At 42.2% G+C, this 20,346-nt stretch overlaps 1 protein-coding gene across 1 annotated transcript; it reads left to right on the top strand.

Annotated features, from left to right (window-relative positions):
- The first annotated feature begins 2,717 nt into the window (after positions 1-2,717).
- NTMT2 (N-terminal Xaa-Pro-Lys N-methyltransferase 2) lies at positions 2,718-19,414 on the top strand. The gene is made up of 4 exons (XM_050901312.1): positions 2,718-2,871; positions 10,282-10,457; positions 16,015-16,264; positions 18,923-19,414. Exons 1-4 carry the CDS (start codon positions 2,718-2,720, stop codon positions 19,195-19,197), a joined length of 855 nt encoding a protein of 284 aa, XP_050757269.1. The 3' UTR covers positions 19,198-19,414.
- The last annotated feature ends 932 nt before the right edge of the window (positions 19,415-20,346 follow it).

The following is a 20,346-nucleotide window of genomic DNA, read 5'->3' on the forward strand; positions in this document are numbered from 1 at the left end:
TGATCCCACTCTCCCCACCCCATCCTCAACTGCACATTTCTGCCTCCCTTCTTGCACTTCTCTGGCACTTGTAAGCTCTGCACTGAGCTGGTTCACAGTGCTGACCAGACAGAAAAAGCTGACTGATGTAGCAAGCTGAAATGGCTCAGCAGAGACCCCAACAACAGGAATGCGTGAGCAGGGAGGGGTGGGAACGTAGAAACATATCTTCCAGTACTTAGATTACCTTTGGCTGTCGTGGAACCCCCTCCAGCACACCTCTCTGACGGGACACAGGGAGGAGACCTGCGTTATTGGTAAGGCCACTGTGTATTGTGGCTGTATGGCTACCTCCTGCTCCACACCGCCGTCCCAGGTGGCTGTTCCAGCCCCCGTATTGTAGCACATGACAAATTCCCTTGTGTCAGCTGTGGGCTGGATTGGGGAACTGATCCCACTTGAAAGAAAAATAAGTATATTTGTCTGAATAAGATTTGTTCACTGATCTGTTCACCAACACATTTGCACGATCATGTAGACTGGAACAGCTGGGGGAGCAGCGTGCCAATGCAGTTAGGTGAGAATGAGTAGTGCAGGATGGTAGTTGGGGAAACAAGAAAGGCAGTAATACCCAGGGATGGTTTTGCCCCTAAATACTTTTAATAATTAATATCAAAGCAGAGATACAGAGATTGACTGCTCCAAGGAAGCGAGTCATGTTGGAAAATACGCTTTAATTGATGCATTGCTAAATGCTGCTTAGCATCATCTGTAGCTGAATTACTAGCGATTTTCCTTGGTCATCTTTGTTCTGCTCTGTTGTGGTTTGACCCCAGCAAGCAACTAAGCACCATCCAGCCGCTCACCCCCCACCCCTCCCAGTGGGATGGGGAGGAGAATCAGGGAAAAAAAAGTAAAACTCGTGGGTTGAGATAAGAACCGTTTAATAACTAAAGTGAAGTAAAATATAATACTAACAATAATAATAATAATAAAAATATAATAATAATTGTAATGAAAAGGAATATAACAAAAAAAAAAGAGGGAGAGAAATAAAACCCAAGAAAAGACAAGTGATGCACAATGCAATTGCCTCACCACCCGCTGAGCAATGCCCGAGCAGCGATCTGCCCCTCCCAGCCAACTCCCCCCTGTTTATATACTGAGCATGACTTTCTATAGTATGGAATACCCCTTTGGCTAGTTCAGGTCAGCTGCCCCGGCCATGCTCCCTCCCAGCTTCTTGCACACCTGCTTGCTGGCAGAGCATGGGAAACTGAAAATCCTTGGCTTAAGATAAGTGCTACTTAGCAACAACTAAAACATCAGCGTGTTATCAACATTATTCTCACACTAAATCCAAAACACAGCACTGTACCAGCTACTCAGAAGAAAATTAACTCTATCCCAGCCGAAACCAGAACATGCTCTCAGAAGCTTGATCAGATGTTTGTTGAGAGTTGCAGTACTGCTCAGCACATATGGCAGCCCTTTTATATTGGAAACATCCAACTTTCTGATCGTGTGTTGCTCTGTTATAGTGTGCTTACACTGCAGACAGTTGGAATAAACAGCTTGAAAAGGGGAAACCCTCATGGGCACAATGTGTGGAGCTCAGTGCCATCAGTACAAAGCCCCTATTCCCTTGCCGGGTACCTTTGCAACTCAGGAGGCTTGAAGCTATACCACACCGAGTGCCTGAACTATCAAGGCGCAAACAATGTTTTGAAGTACCTGTCTCTCCTTGTCCCTTGAGGGCCTGATCCTCCTCTGGGATAGGACATACTTATGATATACAGCCCCCTTCAGCAGCTTAGCATTCTCCATCGTAGAAGCACTTCAGCTTCTCGCCCTACTCCCCTTCTAGAATTTTGCCCGCTGTAGTGGCCTGAACCTCCTTCTCTTTTCCAGCCAATATATTGGTCTAAGTTTGTTAATGGGCAGTTTATCTCCTTTTGTTCTTCTGTGTATTTTGTTAGCTAAAGCAAAAAGCTCTTACCATTCACTGGCTTTACCATTCCTGTGTTCCCAGACAGCAATTTCTTCCAGCTAGCCTCTGCTGATGAGATATTCTGTACCATTTAAACAGATTAAATGAACCCAGGCAGATTGTAGCGCATAGAAAGTGGCTTGCCCTGCCATACACAGTGGCAAAGCATGAAGTTGAATCTGTTGCTTTCTTTTTGTTTGCTATAATCACAGTTTATTAGGACACACAGTTTGTATAGAGGCATGTCCATGTTCTGTCTTCTGGCCTACCTCTTGGGTGCCCCAGATGGAAAAACAAATAGTGAGGGAGAGACAGAGAAATAAAATCACGCTGTGAGATATAAAAGAGGGAGATGGGAGATCCTGGATGATATCTGAGTTCCTTTGAAGTGAAGGCTGAATAGATTAGGAAAAGTGTAACTGAATTAAAGCCACTCTTTTTTGGACTAGATATACTTTTACCCTGGCTAAGCAATTTCCTGGTTGAGTTTTTTATCACTTTCCAGCACCTGCTCGTTTCAGAGAGCGACACTCCAGAGATTACTCTGAGCCAGTGCCAACAGCCAGCATTTCTCACTCTCCTCTCGCCCGCCTCCGCCCCCTGCACTGCTCTAGACACACACCCCGATATAGAATGACAGCACATTGCCACAATTTAAATGACGCTGCCTCTGCCTCTTCGGAAGGACAGGTCCTTCAGAGAGCACCAGCCACAGCAGCTGTCCACTCTTGCAAAAAACATCTTCATCATGGCATATAAAGCAGCACATTTGGCCTTTAAGTCGCGCTGGCACAAGACAGATGAAGAACTCTGTCGGCACAGTATGTCCTTCATCTTGCATACGGCGATCCGAAATGACTTCTTTCAGAGTTACCTTTATCTGCTGGAAAAGCTTCCCCTGGGTGAGTACCTGGTGGGCAGGAGTGTCTGTGTGCGTGGGTGACGGTGCTCCGGAAAGACGTATCAAGTTAGATAGTAGAGTGCAGATACATTAATGACAGTAAGTAGTAGTTTTGAGAAGCCTGGCTAGAGAGACTACAGTGCTACCTAAACCACTCAGTATTCTCTCTCTCAGCTCCCTCTAATTCAGTACCCTGTTGTTTTACCTAAATACTCCATAGATCGTTAGAGGGGGGCAAGGGAAAGACCACAAGAGTGAAAAGTTTGGTTTCTGGCTGATGGTTCCTTTTTTTGTGACCGTTTAAGTAAAAGATGCATTGACCTGTTTGGAACTTGGAAGGACAAATGCAAAACTAGCAGAGCTGACAGGCCTTATTTTCTGTTGCCCGATACCTGTTTTGTTGTCATTCATTGTGTCCTTAGCCTTGTCATTTGTATTGTTTTGGACAAGTGTTTGAAAAGTAATGATTTAAAAAATTTTTTTCAAGAGTCTTTGTAATCCCGAGCTCTGCAGCAGGCTGCCTAACCTACTGTTTGTTATCTCGGAGGAAAATGCTTCCAAAATGTTTGTTTATAGCCAAATTTTAATTAAAGCCTCTGGTACAGGATGCCAAGACATTTTTTTTTAGATGCAGAAAGTGAATGTTCATTTCTTATGAAAATTTGACCTTGAATAAGAAACAAAATTTCCCCAGGACAATATAGCTAAGAAGTAGATTTGACTTGAGTCTGTATTACATTAGCATGTCACTTTTTAAGCAGAATTATTCACCCTACACTCAATGTTAAAACTGTAGGAATTCAAGATGGAAAGGATGTGTCTGTGCAACCTGGTAAACTACTCTTCACAGTGAATTCTTGAGGGCTCCTTCCTAATTGAATGATCCATTTAGGCGAGTGGATTATCTTACCTGATTGTGTGAAACTATACAGACCCCAGTGAGAACTCTGCTCAAGATGGTAGAATTCATGAGTCCTGTAGAGAGAAAAAGCATTTTCGTGTTATCTTAGTATTTTGATGTGGTTTTTCAAATGCAGCAATATCTGCAGCTATTTAAAATGAAACATGGAAGATAAATACTCCTATCCCTAGTGGTAGGTAGCTGTGAACGATGGAAAGGAAGGAAAGATGGAAAGGAAGGAAAGTCAATTATAGGTCAATGGAATCTCAAGAAGTTTATGAAAATATTATTCTTTCATTTGTTTTGAAAATAAACACAACATATTAGAAACTGAGCAGGATTTCCTACAGTGTTAACTGTTAGTGTAAGTACTAACAGATCATTTTAAGGCTAGAAGGTACCATTATGAACATCTAGCTTAGAATTTCATGTTAAAGTTCCTGCATCATGCTTGTAACTTATGACTGGGTCACAATATATATTTATGAAGACAAAAATACCTTGGTTTAAGGGCTGCGAATGACTGAGAATCCATCAGTCCATCATTAAGCTGTTTCCAGGCCTAATTGCTTCACTCTTGTAAAACTATATTTTATTTCTTGTCTGAATTTTATTTGAATTTCCATTCCCAGCCAACAAGCTTTGTAAAATGTTCCTATCAGACTAAAGATCCCCTCTGCCAGGTTTTTCATGACCTGAATCATTAATAACTTCACTAAAGAGCTTACAAGCTTATTGCCAGCCTATCCAAATTAGTTTGACTCCATGGAAAAGGTACCATGAGTTCAGCCTTCATGCGAACGTGCAGTATGTCTGTTACTCCATGGTTACTGTCATGAAGTAAAAGTGTGCATAAGGACGGGTACTGTGGGGTAGCTCGTGTGCTGTGAACACACATCCAAGAAACTTCACAGCATGCTAGGATGTCATGGTCTGGATGGGTGCACAATCAGATGGGTAAAAAGTGGTTGGGTGATTGGGCTCAGAAAGTCGTGGTCAAATCTCGAGGTCAGTGGAGTACTGCAAGGGTCTGTCCTGGGACCTGTCCTGTTTAACATCTTTATCAGTAACGTGGAGGAGGTGAAGGACTGCTCGCTCATCACGTTTGCAGATTGCAGCCAACTGGCAGGACTTGTCTGCAAGTTCTAGGTCAGAACTGCCATCCAGAGGCACCTAAATAGCCTGGAGGAAAGAGACAGTGGGAACCTAGTGAAATTCAAATTCACTGAAATTCAAAGGCAAATGCCAAGTCCTGTACCTGGAAAAGAAGAACTTTTGGCGACAACAAAATGGGCTGGGCAGTGGCTGGCTGGGGAGCAGCCCTGCTGATAGGGTTTTGGTAGACAGCAACTGAACATGAACCAGCAGTGTGTCCTCGCAGCAAAGGCGGCCAACAGTATCCTGGGCTGTATTAACAAAAGCATAGCTAGTTGACTGAGGGAAATTATTATCCCCTTTTATGCAGCAGTCATTAGACCATATGCGTGGAGTCTTGAACTCCCAATGCAGGAAATGACATGGAGTGAGTTGGATGACCTCCAAGGTGGTGAGGGAACTGGAGCACATGCCCTATGAAGAGAGACTAAGGGAATGGGGCACGTTCAGCCAGAAGAGACAGCTTCAGGGAGACCAAATATCAGCCTGCCAGTACCTACAAGAAGATCATGAAGAAGATGGAGCTGAGCTCTGCGCAGTGGTGTGAGGCAGGGGGACAAGAAACAGTGGCCATAAATGGAAACAAAAGAAGTTCAGACTTGCTATAAGGAAAAACTCTTTCCCCGTGAGGACAGTCAGGCATTGGAACAGGTTGCCCAGGAGGGTCGTACAATTCTCCATCACTGGAGGCTTTCAAAACCTAGCTGAATAAAGTCCTGATGAACCTCATCTGACCTCATGTCTGTCCCTGCTTTGATCAGAAGTTTGGACTAGAGACCTCCTTTGGTCCCTTCCAACCTGGATTATCCTGTGATCCAGTGCTCTCTGTGATGGAGAGGACAGAATGTGGTGGGTGTGAACATCTCTGCAGAATGACATTTTCGTGTTCAGTTCAGAGTGGAACTGAGCAGAAATGAACTGAACTTCTCAAGCTTCAAGACTAGATCCAGATATCTCTCTGTAAACAGTGTTAAACAACTAAAGCAACACTAAGACTGTGACCTAGCAGGGTAGTTAAGGATGTGCTTAACCCTAAACATGAATAATAACACTGAAATCAAGCCTCACATTGAAACTTGCAGTGCTGCCCAGGATCAGCCAAGGTAGAAAGCTTGCTTCAAGCTATGCTAACTCCACGCTCCCCCCACTCCATTGCTAGGTTCAGTGGTGGAGCACTTCTAGGCATGTTTACTTACGAGCTGAGCATATCTGGTATCACAGCCTGTTAAGAGAAACATGTCACTTTTACAGACCAGGGTAACATTTATAAATAAAAGACATGAGTAACTTTAGGCCCTGATCCAACAATGTACTTAAATGTGTGTGAATGCCCTTAAACTGAGTGGACTTTAATGGAGCTACTCAGTTGCTGGAAATGATGCATGTGTTTACATGGGCTGTGGGACTCAGTGCCAGTGGGGTGAGATCTGCAGTGGAAAACTTAGATGATCGGTCCATAGAGACAAATATTCCCGTGTGTGAGGCACGTGTCTGTAAGTAAAATCTGCTTTGGGGGTGGGCTGATGTTCATCCTCTATAAAACAGAATTTAAATGGTTCTTGGACCACAGTAGAGAGATGAATTCTACCCTGCACCCAGATAACTATTTTTCAACTGATGCACAAAGCAGATGTTGCATTTAAAAGGGAATACTCAGCCAAACTGGAATTAGTTCAATATCTTGCAGAAAGCAGTTGGAGCCACAGAATAATGTTCACAAATAAAAACTTCAAAAAAATTACTTGCAACATTTACTTCTGCCAGGGAAATATAGCTGAGTAAACCCTGCAACCAAGAACTGTAAGACAGTCTACTACAGGTTGGGATTGCACCTGGTCTTACGTATTAAGTGGTCCATTTCTCTAGAGATTCAGATCAGATGCACTGGGAAACAAAATTGAGGTAATGTTCTGGACTTTGCAGGGCAAAAGGGCTTAGGTAGATACTCTCTGTCTAGTCCAGGGGTTGGCATTCAGCTGTAGATCACCACTCTGCATTGAGACCGTGTTTGCAGCGACTGAAAATTAACGGCTGATGACTGTGGAGTGACCTTTGGGAGCCAGTTCCTGTTCTCAACCTGCTTTTGCAGTGGGTTTGTTTTAACCACCTCCACTTGGGGGACTTGCCAGCAGATTCAGCTGAGAGACCAAGTGTGCCATGAAAAAAGTTTCTTCTTACTTTACTAGAAACACATTTCTAACATTAAACCTTACAAGTTACCTGCCTTAACACTGAAAACCTTGTCTGTGAAAGACAGCTGTGCCCCCCCAAAAATGTCTGAGAGACTTGCAGCCTCCATCATCCTATCCTGCCCATGCCCTACTTTACAATTTCAGTGAAATCAGGCTGTGTATCTGTAACAGACCTCACAAGTATTTCATTTCCTGATGCATGAGATAGTCCCACATGGGTCATGGAAAGGGAGATGCCTCTGGCTAGGCAGGTCCTGTGATGAGGGCGAGGCGCGCTGGAGCAGAGCTGCAATGCTAACTGCCACCAAGGACGTGTGCCTCCTCGCACTTCTCTTCTGGGGTAGATTCCTGCAAGCTGGCAAATCTCCCTCTCTGGTCCTGCTGCTGGAGCCTGCATGCCAGGCACAGCTGCCAGGCAGATCAGAGGTGAGGTTGATTCGCTGTGTCTGGAAAATTGGGTTGTGCATTGGGAGAGTTGGCAGTGTTGCAAATTCATGCGAGGGAGGAGTAACACTGAGGGAGCAAGAGGTGGAAATCATCTCTATAGATGGCACACTGCATGAGTGAGACTGTGGGTCCACAGGAGAAGACTTTGTGTAGAGTGCCACCCTTTACGTTAGCCTGTGTCCTTGCATGCCCTCAGGTGGGAGACTTGCATAAAAAGATCTTTGCAAAGTTTGATGCATAGAGAAGACCCTATGGATGCTAAGCCCAGAGCTGGTTTCGGATGCCAGCACGTAAGGCAGGGCTCTGGGGCCCCAGCTGGCCCAGGAGGAGCCGCAGTCAGCTGGTGTATGCATGCAAGTCCCAGCAGGCATTCTGCAAGCCTGATACTGATTCTGAGTGAGAAATCTGAGAGCACACACTACAGATCTGATATCCTGAACAGCATATCGTCCCCATGTGTTGCCTCGGGTCAGGCTCATGTTTTGAGTAGAAGGACTCTGCATATTTGTTGTTCATGCTGCCAGCTGCCTGCAACACCCTATCTTAGTGTGCAGGCAGCCTCTAAATGCCTTTCCCTTCAATCTAGCAAAACAGGATAAATCACTGTCCCTTGATAGGTCCATTAAACAAGCCCTAGAAATCATCACTGGACTCTTATGTGGAAGATCTTGCAAAGCCAACATGCAGGGGTTCAGTTCTGTTCACCAGACAGGCTGGCATCTGAAATGGAGAAAAAAAGAGACACAGAGAAAACAAGATGGTGCCACTCCTGGGGGAAGATGGAGATGGTTTACTGGAAGAATCACAGCCACCAATGGAGTCTTTTTCCCAGGTTCTGGGAGCCACCGTGGCCCAGTTGTGCTGGGGATTGGCTGCTGCCCCCTTTGTATTAATTTCTTCAGCTAAATGGTTTCTTCTGAGTATGTGAATATAATCAGTGGAGTGTGTAAAACTCCCAGGTTTGACCCTTGCTGGGCTCAGTGCTTCTTGTGGTATAAATTTCTCAGGCATAACATAAATGTGTAATGGATTAAAGCTTTAATAGTATCCGTTCGGCAGTTGACTTAAGCAGGTGATGACAAGAGGGTCTGGTAATGCTGCTTTTGTTGGATGAAGGATATGCCGGGCATGCTGCTTACGTGTAACCCAATAGCACTATTCTGTTCTGAGTGGTCCTTGGTGGTAATTATTCCCCATCCTACTTCCTTTGTCCCCCCCTCATTTGCCTCCAAAATGTCATTCTCCTGCTGAGGATGGGCAGGCACACACTTATCATTCCCTGCTGAGCTTGCTTGCCCTCAATAAATACATTCCAGGCTTATATTCAGGGCCTCTGGCCTAGCTCTCATCCTCTGCGTGGAGGGCGTAATTCCTGTTCCCCAGCCGGCGTAAGCAAGGCATGGCCTGTTCAGACCCTTCCCAGCAGCGACCGGCGGTGCTCCCGTGGAATTTTAAAGATGCAGTGACAAAGCACTGCTCCCTGGTCCTTCTGTGTACGCAGCCGGCAGGGAGCTCTCCCTTTCTGTTGTTATTAACCTAAAAGGTGTTCGCTGCTGGATCATTTCCAGTTCCTCGAGCATGCTGGGAATCTGCAGCAGAGCTGGTCTCACACTGCAAGGTGGTGCTCGCAGAGACTTGTTCCCAGTGTGACTCCATCCCTCCTTATTGCTTAGCTTTCACAGGCAGGCTTGTAGTTGTGTTTTTGTTGGAAGGTCCGTCGTACACACAGGAAAATGCCTGGACACTTGTGTGCGCACATGAGACAGGCAGAGGTGCTGGTTTCCAAGCAAACTGTTTATGGCCTGCCTCAATCCAAGCTTTTGAGCAGCAAAACGTAACTGCTTTTGATACACCGATGCACACTGAGTATAGAAAAACCCAGGATGCGGAGGATAGACCTGTTTTTGAAAGAATAGGGGAAAATAGCCCTTTACTCAGCAAAGCTCACAGGTTTTAATAAAACAGCTTCAAACTTATAATTGCTGTATATTACCAGCAAAATAGTCAAGCAATGAAAAGAAACATCCAAGCCTCTGGCACACAGGAACTTTCCAGTATATCACCCACTGATTATCTCGCTCCTTGGTCTGTGACAGATGAAAATTTAGGACTGTCTCTTCTAAATTCTCTCCCCCCCTGTATACTCATTTAGGCCTGAGACTACCATCTGGTCTTTGGTTCAGCTTACTTGCAGTGCCACAGACTGTACAGTATCACTAAAAATAAACCAGAGCAAGTGCCTCATTCATCCACTCTCTTCTTGGTGCACTCTCTGTGCAGCTGTCAGTGGCTAGAAGGCATATATGGAAATCTGCAGAACAGTTAGGTTTATGATAGAGGAAATGATGACCCTGCATGGCAATAAATGCCACCCACAGCTTTTCTGGGAGCAAATCAAACCCCTTGATCTCTTTGGCATGCATGTTCACTTCAAACTTGAAATGATTTTTCACTGACATGAAAACATAGTGTGATGACAAAAACAATGTCTGAGCCTGGGAGGCACTGAATTTGCCCAAGGGGGGCCTGTATCCCTTCAAGGTCTTGCAGGATTAAATCCAACGCCTTTGCTTCCACCTTTGCTTTAGAAACAGAGGTTTGGTGATTTGAAGGCTCGACTTAAGTTTATAGATCTTCACCATCGTGCCTCCAGAGCAATAAACTAAACCAGAAATATCTGTCATTAACAATAAAATAGTGATTTATCTGCTTGCAGTGAAACTTTACGCTTTGACAAGTCAAGTTATCAATGGGGAGATGCAGTTCTACGCCAGGGCCAAACACTTCTACCGGGAGGTGCCAGCCACAGAAGAGGGCATGATGGGAGACTACATTGAGCTCTCCAATACAGACATTGAATCCTCCAGGGAGTTTCTCAGGAGATTTGTTGGGGTGAGTCATTTAATCCCATCTTCTGCAAGAAACAGGGGTGATGTGTCCTAAATGACATGCACTGTGCCCAGTCACATATATTTTAAATGGCACCATATGTCATATTTGATATGCAGTCACAGGTTGGAACTGACTGTCATTGGGTCTCATAATGTATTCTGCCAGGTCATGCATCGTCATGAATACACATTTTGCCTGGCCTTATGTCATTATTTACCTGTTTTGCATCCTTTTCTTATGCTCCAAAGCTGTTAAGAGGATTGTGCAAGGAGTTCTTATAGCTATGTTTGGGTGGGGGATTAATTCTCAGTGCAGGACTGGGACCCTTCATGCTAAAATCCTTGCTGGCTTCAGTGGGAGATTTGTCTGTGCAAATTCCTGTAGTCCATTTGGGAAAGTAGCTGAGACCAAATGCCAAGTTTCTGTTTTGCCTATTTATAGATATTTCTGAGAATGCTGCAACAAAACCCAGCCCTCCCTCTCCCCCCCCAAACATTAGGAGTATATAGAATAAGCTACCCATTAGGAAAAACATTGTTTTCTTGAACATTCCAGTGTCACTGGGGACCTTTGCAGGCAGATTTCTAAAGGTCTGTAAACATCTTCAAAGGTCTACTTTGACCTGAGATGCAAAGAGATGCCAAGTGGGATTTTAAAAGCACCTAGAATAGCAATATCACTTTGGCACTTAGGTTTCTTAAAATTGTGTTGATGCCTAAATGTGTCTTTGGGAATCTGCAAATCTTCAAAAGTGTGGCCTGATGGTTTTCTGACTGCCCTTCCTTCTTCCCAGGGGAAAAGCCCACTAAATTAGCTCAACAACAGTATTACATGCTAAAGAATCCACAAAGCTACAGGAAAACAAATTTCTTAAGTTCTTCTGCTCACAAAATGACTAGTTCTATATAATGCTACCACAGATCTTTCATTTTCTGCTCAAATGTACAAATGTGGGATAGCCAGATGACTTTTTTTTAGTCTTCGTGATCTACTGTGGAAAAAAAGCTCAATAGGTTAATTCGATGTTGTGTATAAAAAAGGGCACAGTTTAAATGGATTGGGATAGAAAATGAGTGTGGCTTAACAACAGATAGAAATCCTGTATAGCAGTGAAGGGCAACTGATGGCAAAGTTTGCTCTACCTGTTAGAGGGAGGGTTTTGGGGCAGTGAGCCAGCAAAACACAACTGAACAGCTACATTTTCTTTATTAACAGTCATTTGTATTAACGCTAATGCAAAAAGGCTTCACAACATTTCAAAGCCTCGATGTATCAGGCTTTCTATAAACACAAAATAAGAAAATACAAAGGAAGTTCAGCAAGGCAGCTGAACCTGATGGTAAAATGGCATTTTCAGAAAAAATGAAATGCAACTTATAAACCTAGAGCCAGCTCAAGGCATATTCCTTAGATTTTACTTAAGTCTTGTTTTAAGGACATTTGTGGAATTCAAGTGGTGTATAAGCATGTACTCAGGGAAAGATTTCACGCTTCCTAGACATCATATAGATACAGTTTCCTGAACGGCAGGTTTATATCACACTGTTAGGCTTTCTCATCTCCAAGACCTGAAAAGGAAAGAAGTACAGTCTGTAGCAGAGTTTCACATGCCAAAGAGAAATCATACCCAATGCATCAGGTGTGATGACAGATACAAAATACTCCAGAGCAGAGTTTCTACTCCTATTATTAGCCAGGGATAGAAAGGATACTCTGAATGGCCAAGATCAAACAAGAAAAAAAAAAAAGGAACAGAAAGGAATCTGCATGTTTTGCTAATTCTGATTTAGTTTGTTAAAGCCTGTCCTCTGTTGAGATTCGGTCAATTGGTTATGTTACTTATGGTTTATTTTTCTTTCTTACTACTGCAATTTGAATCCTACTCAACCAGATACAGATATGTACTGGCTTTCTGTAGTAGTGACTTTATTGTAAAGCTAATTTGAGTTATGTCTTCCCAAGTTTATGGCTCTATGAATAATTTTTTTTTTCCAGTAAGGTGATCAAGATAGAAAAAAGCGATTTGCTTCACCTTAATGTAACTATACTTTAGTTTTTAAAGAGAAGTTTAACAAAATCAGAAAATAGGAAAATTAGTTTCAGATCAACTGCACATATTTCACTTAATTTTTGTTATTGTTTTACCCTCTGAAAAACTTTTCTCTTTGTTCTCAAGAGTTCAAGTCAGTTCCAGAATGAAAAATGCTGTTTAGAAATGAAAAATTGACAAGTTCTTTTTTTTTTCCTTGAAAGTCGTGAAAAAGAAGTATCTTGACATTTTCAACATTCTTTCCCATGTTTTTTGGCTATAACTATTCTCTAGATTTGAAATATCAATTTTACAGAGAGTTTTATTCTTCCAAAACTTTATTTTCTGGCAAAACTAGTGCTCTTTAAAAAACAGTTGCCCAGTTCCACTCAAATTACCCTTCTTGAGTTAGTTTGGCTTGTGTGGAAATGCCACACAGTGACATTTCCCTTACATGACTGATGTTGCATACCTTCATGTATGGCATTTCTTAGCATGATTCTTAGCACCACTGTAAACTGAGCTACAGATTTCTTTACCATTGGAGAATTTATCTTGCCTGGGCACATGGAAGGAATTACAGAAAGGACTAAGGACTTCACTTATATTTTAGCCTGTCTCCTTCCCAGGCGAGTCAAACTGAGTTAAAAGTGCCACTGTGCTCAAGTTAAGAGGTTTTATGTGTGTGTGGGCAGAACTCAAACCAAGAACAACATTACTTGAGCCAACAGTGCTGTACAGACAAGCTATAGGCTGTCTTAGGTACAGTCATACTTGAAGGGTTATCAGCAGAGCTATAGCACTGCATATTTGTGGCAATGTATTAATGCCAGTTAAAGCCTTGATGTCCGCATAGACACTGTGTTTTCAAGTGCCTAATCTGGAGGTAATGTGTGAAAAAGGAAATAAAGAAAACAAAGAAACCATTACCAGAAACAGTTGTGAGCTATAGGTGTGTGAAATAATACAGACGGAGATTATATTAACTTTATAGCTCCATTTCTGCCCTAAACCCTTTCTGCCTTTCTTGCCCTCAGTTCACCTGCCTGATTGGTTACTTGCTGAATGAAAAGCTTCTCGAAAGTGATTTTTCTCTGGGGGAGAGAGGGGGATGGAAGAGACGTTGTTGAAAACCTGATCTTTTTTTTTTTTTAATTTAGAAAGAAAACCACTGTGATTTTTATCTATTTCTTGAACTCTGATTTCTTTTTTATCCTACATATCTACACTGCCTTCCAGCTCTTCCAAGACCTGAAGTAGCATCAGGAACATATTCCACAGCTCTTTTATCCCTAAGGAAATTTGTGAGTGCCCTATTTAGCTTTACAGAAGAATTTTTGGGTGTGTATGTGTCCTAAATGATAGAGTAATGGGAAGCAGGTAATCAGAGGAGCAGTCAATCTTAAATTTTGAAGCCTGTTCTGGCTTAAAATTTTCACTTACACTATTTTTTTAAATAAGGAGTCTGACTTTCAACTCAATTAGGCTTTTGGGAAAATGATTGCCTTCCAAAGAAAATGTTAATACCCTGTCAAAGCTCTGAGCACTTCCAAACTGAAAATATATTAGCTGAACATGGAATTATGTCAACATTTTCATTACAAATGGAGCTGTGGTGCCTCACAGGGCTTCTCAACTGACTGCCTGATGCTCTTGCTCCCTTTCAGCTAAGTGTGGGATCAAGCTTCATCTCCCATGATTGTTCCCTTTCCTTCTTCTCGATGGCAAATGGAGATATGTCATCAGAGGTCCTTGCTGTGACGCATCATGGGAGATGAATTGCCTGTTTCGAGTGAGGTACTGTGACTATAGGTTCTCTGAAACACAAATGTCAAAGAAGTTATATGGCTTTTTGTGGAATTCTGTTAGTTGTTTTGGTGAATCATCCCAGTTTTCTCACCAGCTTTCTCAAAGATTTTTACTTAATCACATCAGTGTGGGGCTGTATGTATCTGCCAGCAAACAATATGGAAATCCACCCTGTAAAGATCCAAGACACAGTTCCTTCTCCTTTCATGAACTCCTTGTTACAGCTTAGTCTGGTCCTCAGTAAAAGCCACATGCTCCTAAGTGCAGCCTGTGAATGAAGAATGGCTCACATTTTCTGACTAACTACAAACAGGTAGTCTCCAGAGTCCAATAGGGTTGAAGGCTTGTGGACTCTTACACACATCGGGAGATTAATCTTCCTAGGTGTACAAATTGGGACCAGCAGCCCTGGAGACTGGTGAGAGCCTTTGAGGTCCTTGTGCTCTTTCTACAGTTACTCTGTAACCAGATGCTCAGCCGGGCTATTCATAGTCATGTCATTGACGATACTGTCCTTTGACCTTAATAATCTACTGAATTACCCACTGAAGCAAGGCCAAAAAAGCGGTGAGTTACATGATTTATGCTTGGTCATTACAGAAGGAGTCTCCCAATAAGCGGGAAGAGCAAGACTCTTCCTGGGCTTATTTCCTTTAAAAGCAGTGAAGTTGCAGCAGGGACTTTGGCCCATAGCTTTCACTTCAACACTCAGTTCCAGGGGACAGGGAAAAGGTGTTTACATTTGCTTTTAATATATTTGTTTAACAGATAACTTTGGCCAGGGGAGCTCCAATCCCACAGTCAGTGCATGTACAGACTTAAAATTTCTGTTTTACAGAACAGCAGCAAGCTCTTAAGAGCCTTTTTATAGCTAGAATGGAAGCTTTAGGGGTGAAATACAGCTTTCAATATAAAGCTCCTTTTACAGTGACTCATTATTTTCTCATAGACATAGCCTTTGTGCCACATTTTTTCATGTCTGATCTCTGTCCAGAGATGATATTTATGAAGAAAAAAAGAACAGTTAAGCAAAATCTACTCAATCATCTTTCTTGTCTCTATGCCTAAAAAAGAAATTCTGTATATGCTCCAGTCCAAACTTTTTGAGTTGTCATAAGTTACCTACAACTCCAAGATCTTCATTCAAACACAGCTTGTTTTGAAAACTGCACTCTGATCCCAAGGATGCTGTGTATCTGCAGAGATGTCCATGGGCACCTTGGGAGTTCTGTGCTGCAGAAGTTACTTCTTGCATGCAGTATTTGGTATATGCTTACTTTTTTGTTAGGTCTTTACAGGGCTCAGAATGAGGCTTATCTAGCCATGTAGTTGGCTGTGAGGTATGAATATGTGACAGATGAAGTTGCAGGGACTTTACAAAGACCAGTGGATATTCTGAGAAAGCTAGGAGCTTGTGAAAGATTATGTCTTTTCTTACACCAAGCAAAAACTTATTGTACGGCAATAAATGCAGGGCTGCAATGAGGAAGTCCCATCAACAGCAGCCTGGGAACATAGCAGCCCAGCTTGGCTCACACATGAGTACCCAAAGCTGTATTGATACTGTCCCAGGTTCTTAGCAATCTTGCAACAGCCCTGCACAAATAAGGAGACAAGACCCTAGGCTTGGTGGACTAAAGGCCATAGCGGGTATCACAGCTGCTATGATCTTTCAGGTGGTATTTTTCAGGTTTCAAATTATTTTCTTGTATCCCACAGGGGGTGGGGAAAGCTGGCACCAACCGCGCCCTGGACTGCGGCTCTGGGATAGGTCGCATCAGCAAGCATGTCCTGTTACCAGTTTTCAAGAGCGTGGAACTGGTGGATATGATGGAGAATTTCCTGGCTGAGGTCCCGAACTACCTGCAGGGCAAGGAGGACAGAGTAGAGATGTATTATTGCAAAAGCCTGCAGGAATTCACTCCAGCCCCACAAAGATACGATGTCATCTGGATTCAGTGGGTTTCAGGTTAGTTCAGCATGATTCATCCAGCCCAGCATCTCAGAGAACTATACAGCCTGTGCTAAAGATTATGTTAAAAGAATAGTGCAGCTGTAAAAGGAGGTTCTCAAATCTTTGGGACTGCTTCCTAAAATCTCACAAGAGACTTCTGAGAGTTCTCCCCAGCCACATGCACAGTGGGTACAAATCAGGTTGGTTTTTTTCAGGTCATGTACTGGAGGAAGGTACATGTTCTTGGAGAGTAGCCTGCATGCTAAGGTGCAGCTGAGGAGTAGGCCTTATATATGGGCTTTCTTGAGCAGGAATCCTCCTCCTTAGTTGCCAGTGCTGCAGACATCCACAGGGCTGGCCTCACCTGTGAGCAGGGATTTCTGAATCTGATGATTATCCAGGCTCGGGGGTATTTCAGGAAACAATCTGAAAAAAGCCATAGTGAAATCACCAATACCTATTAACCAGATCATGTCTTATACATGCACTGATGCTTATCAAACAGGTTCACTTAGCTATGTCCCACAGTACCCCCTCATATAAGAAATACCTGCTGCTTCTCCTGCAGCCACCCCAGTGAATGCCCTGCAGCATTAAGAGCAGCACACTGGTGATCAGTTAATATGGGCTATGTTCCTCACCAAAAAAAAAAATTCTTAATTTTTTCCTAGAAAACCTGCTGCAGTGCCTAACTGTCCTTCCAGAAAGAAGGTTTTCTCCTAATCTGTGAACCTAAGTGTCCATGGTGCAGTTTCAGCTGGCAGAAGTCATTATTCTAAAGCACAAGAGGAGGCCTGAACAACTCCTTCTCTCCAAAACCCTAGAGATAGTTTCTTGCTAGGCAACAAGAAAGATAAAGGTAGAGAGATTAGCACAGGAGATGGTTTTATTCAGGAACACTTAGTTGTCCTCTACACATAGTCTTAAAAAGTAATGAAACTGAGCTTCTTAGAACAGGTCTTTATAGCTGTACAAGCAAATTGCTTCAGAACAGTATCATTTTCCTTTGTATTTTTGCTTTTCTTGAATAACCAGTCATTGCAGTAAATGTAGCTCCTGCCTCATCTTTTGAGCAAATCCACGTCAACGTGAGACTGAATGATCTAAGACTTGTCTGAGGCTGTGCTGATCAGCTATGTGGCAGCTAACAAAGGGAGCATATGCCTTTTCTTTAGCATAGACCCAGATCTAAATCTCCTTCCTCCATCAATTTCAATGAAATATATAGTGATCTTAAGTATTAATCAAACTTCTACCCCTATCTTGAATTTGGCTGAAATATGCCAATAAGCTCAATGCTTTTTGGTGGAGCGAGGGCAGGACTGTCTGGTAGAGAGCAACACCGTGAAGATCTCATTTTCTTAGGAAACTAGGCTAAAAGCTAAGTTAAGAGAACATTAAATTCCAAATTAGGTGTTCAAAAGCTTCAATGAATCTTGCCAATGCAATCTTGATTTGTCTTATATATGCGTAAGTATATGAGACCAGGCTGTTATTTTATGAATAAATAAAAACGCAAGTTTACATTTCATATAGAAATTACCATTTTCCTTCAACTTGCAAGGTATTCAGCTTTAGGCTTTGGGGCTTTTTTGTTTTTCTTTTTTTGGGGGGAGTGGTTAAAGAAACCTGACATGCTATGTCAAAATGTGGTTTTGAAATGACAACTTCCATTTATAAAAGTTTAAATCTTCCATCAAGAAAACTAAATATTTTGACTAGAAAATACAAACAATTATTTTTTTCAAGTTTTTCATTCAGTTTCTGACCACCTGTCCTTGTTAATTCATTTTCAATGTTTCACATGTGAGAGTTCTCATTCTGCTCTTCTCTGAGCCCTGCACTACTGATCTCAACATAACAGAAGTATTGATCTTTGAGAAGGAAGGATAAAAAACGCAATCTCAATAACATACTGAAAAAAGTACTATTTCGAAATGTGTATGGTATATGCAGAAATCACAACAGTATGGGGTAATATAAAGAGTTTTTATTTGGCAGTTTGGAACGTCTTGCATTCCTCACTGGGCCTTTGATCCAGAACTCCTTTGATGGATACATAATGTTACACAAAGTTACAGAGATTTGTAGCATTAAAAGACAGAAGGGACTGTTAGATGATTATCTAGTTTGACCTACTCTGTATCACAAGCTGTTATATTCATTCCTTTACCCTTGTACTGAGTCAGTAGTTTGTGTTCAATTAAAACGTATCTTAAGAAATTCAACCACGCTTGATTTGAGGACTTCAAGAGGTGGTAAACACCACTTCTGTTGGTAGTTTCCAATGGGTAATTACTTACGCTGTTAAACAGTTGTCACTTATTTCCAATATGAATTTGTTTGGCTCTAGCTTCCTGCCACTGATTCTTATTATGACTTTAACCACCAGATTAAAGAACCCTTCAGCACCCAGTATTTTCTCCACTATTCCCATTGACTTCTGTCCACATCTGTTACTACTAGTAATATGGATCCTAAATACTGATTTGAGTTTGTAACTGTTGATCTCATTGATTTGCCCAAGATTTCATGATTAAATCTGGCAGGACTAGAACTTCTCCTGCAATAAATAGGGTGTGGAGATTCAGATCAAGGCACCATTCAGATGTGTACAGGGGGAGTCTGTTTGAATGGTTAATAGTGATCTATTTTCCATCTTTTCATCTGTAGGATATCTGACAGATAAAGATCTCCTGGAGTTTCTCATCCGGTGCCAGAATGGCTTGAAGGATAATGGTGTTATCATTCTCAAAGACAATGTAGCCAGGGAGGGCTGTATCCTGGATTGTCTGGATAGTAGTGTGATCCGAGACCTGAACATCCTCCACAGCCTCATTGAAATGAGTGGACTCACCATCCTACGAGAGGAGAGGCAGGAGGGATTCCCTGAGCAGTGTGTCCCTGTCTGGACGTTGGCCATGCAGAAAGGCCCTGGCCATTCCTGATTGCATAGTGAGACTGCAGAGACTGGACTATGGATGAACCGCAGGACTGGGAAGGAGAAAAGCATCTACTAGAATCCTCCTAACCATGGCACTGCTACTACTACAACTCTAGGGCAGCAACTCCTAAGGGATTGGGAGAGAATTACAATTGAGCCAGCTTTTCCAGGGAATAGTCTGCTTCTAAATCCTGCCTGCTTCATCATTCTCTCCATTTTTAAAAGCCTTTCTAACAGTTCCTTGTCAGATATCTTCTTTCATTAAGGAGTCAATACTGAACAAAACTCAACTAATAGAAAATAATTAGGTCTGAAGTTTCTGTAGTGGCTAATACATTTTGGGGTGTTCTGTATGAGGTGTTAACAAATAAGCCTGGTTTTCACTATGGTACTTAAATCTTCTTGGAATTTAAGAAGGATCTGTCAGATCACTGAAGCAGGAAATTCAAATAACTTCTGGAAAACCTAACCCAAATTTTGACTGTCATCACTGTCTGTACTTTAAAATATTTAAATCAAAAATGTAAGGAAAGTTTTATCCATTTGTTGGCATCAGCTATGCAGTTTATTTATTTTTTTGCATTTCTGTCAGTTTAGACAATAAGACAACCTGGTTAATTTTCCATTTTTAGGAACTACTTTATCTTCCTGATGTTTCTGCCATAGAACAATAGTGGTGCATCAGGGTTTTCACACTCCAGGGGAAAACTTAAATGACAAATATATGCATGTTTGCATTGAAATTTTGTGAAAAGATTGCCCCACAAATTACATTCTGGAAAATATTTTTTCGAAATGTTCACAGTGGAAACCACTTGAAAGCGTCTCTTTATTATTCATACCACTGTAAATTTCTTTCTTTCCCACATTCAGAACAAGTCTGGCACCATATGCAGAGCTAATGGGATTTCATGGGGTGTTAATAGTAAGACTGTAAGAAGAACTAATACAGTATTGTATTAATTAACAACTGTACTAAACTGCAGATGGTGTTAGTGTAACCCAAAAGCATCTATGATTTGTATTCAAACGGCAGCTGTATGAGCCTGGATTTGAAAATACTAACACACATACCATCTCCTTAAGGCTCACAGAAATTACACGTTAAGCTTCTTGTCCTCTTCATATAGGCGCAGAAAGTGCTGTGGGAGGA

This window comes from Gymnogyps californianus, chromosome 8, assembly GCF_018139145.2.
Source record: "Gymnogyps californianus isolate 813 chromosome 8, ASM1813914v2, whole genome shotgun sequence".
NCBI lineage: Eukaryota > Metazoa > Chordata > Aves > Accipitriformes > Cathartidae > Gymnogyps > Gymnogyps californianus.

Coding starts and splice junctions, on each gene's coding strand:
- NTMT2 (XM_050901312.1), top strand. CDS start 2,718: ATGGCATATAAAGCAGCACATTTGGCCTTTAAGTCGCGCTGGCACAAG. Junction 2,872..10,281: donor GCTGGAAAAGCTTCCCCTGG/GTGAGTACCTGG, acceptor ATCTGCTTGCAG/TGAAACTTTACGCTTTGACA. Junction 10,458..16,014: donor TTCTCAGGAGATTTGTTGGG/GTGAGTCATTTA, acceptor TGTATCCCACAG/GGGGTGGGGAAAGCTGGCAC.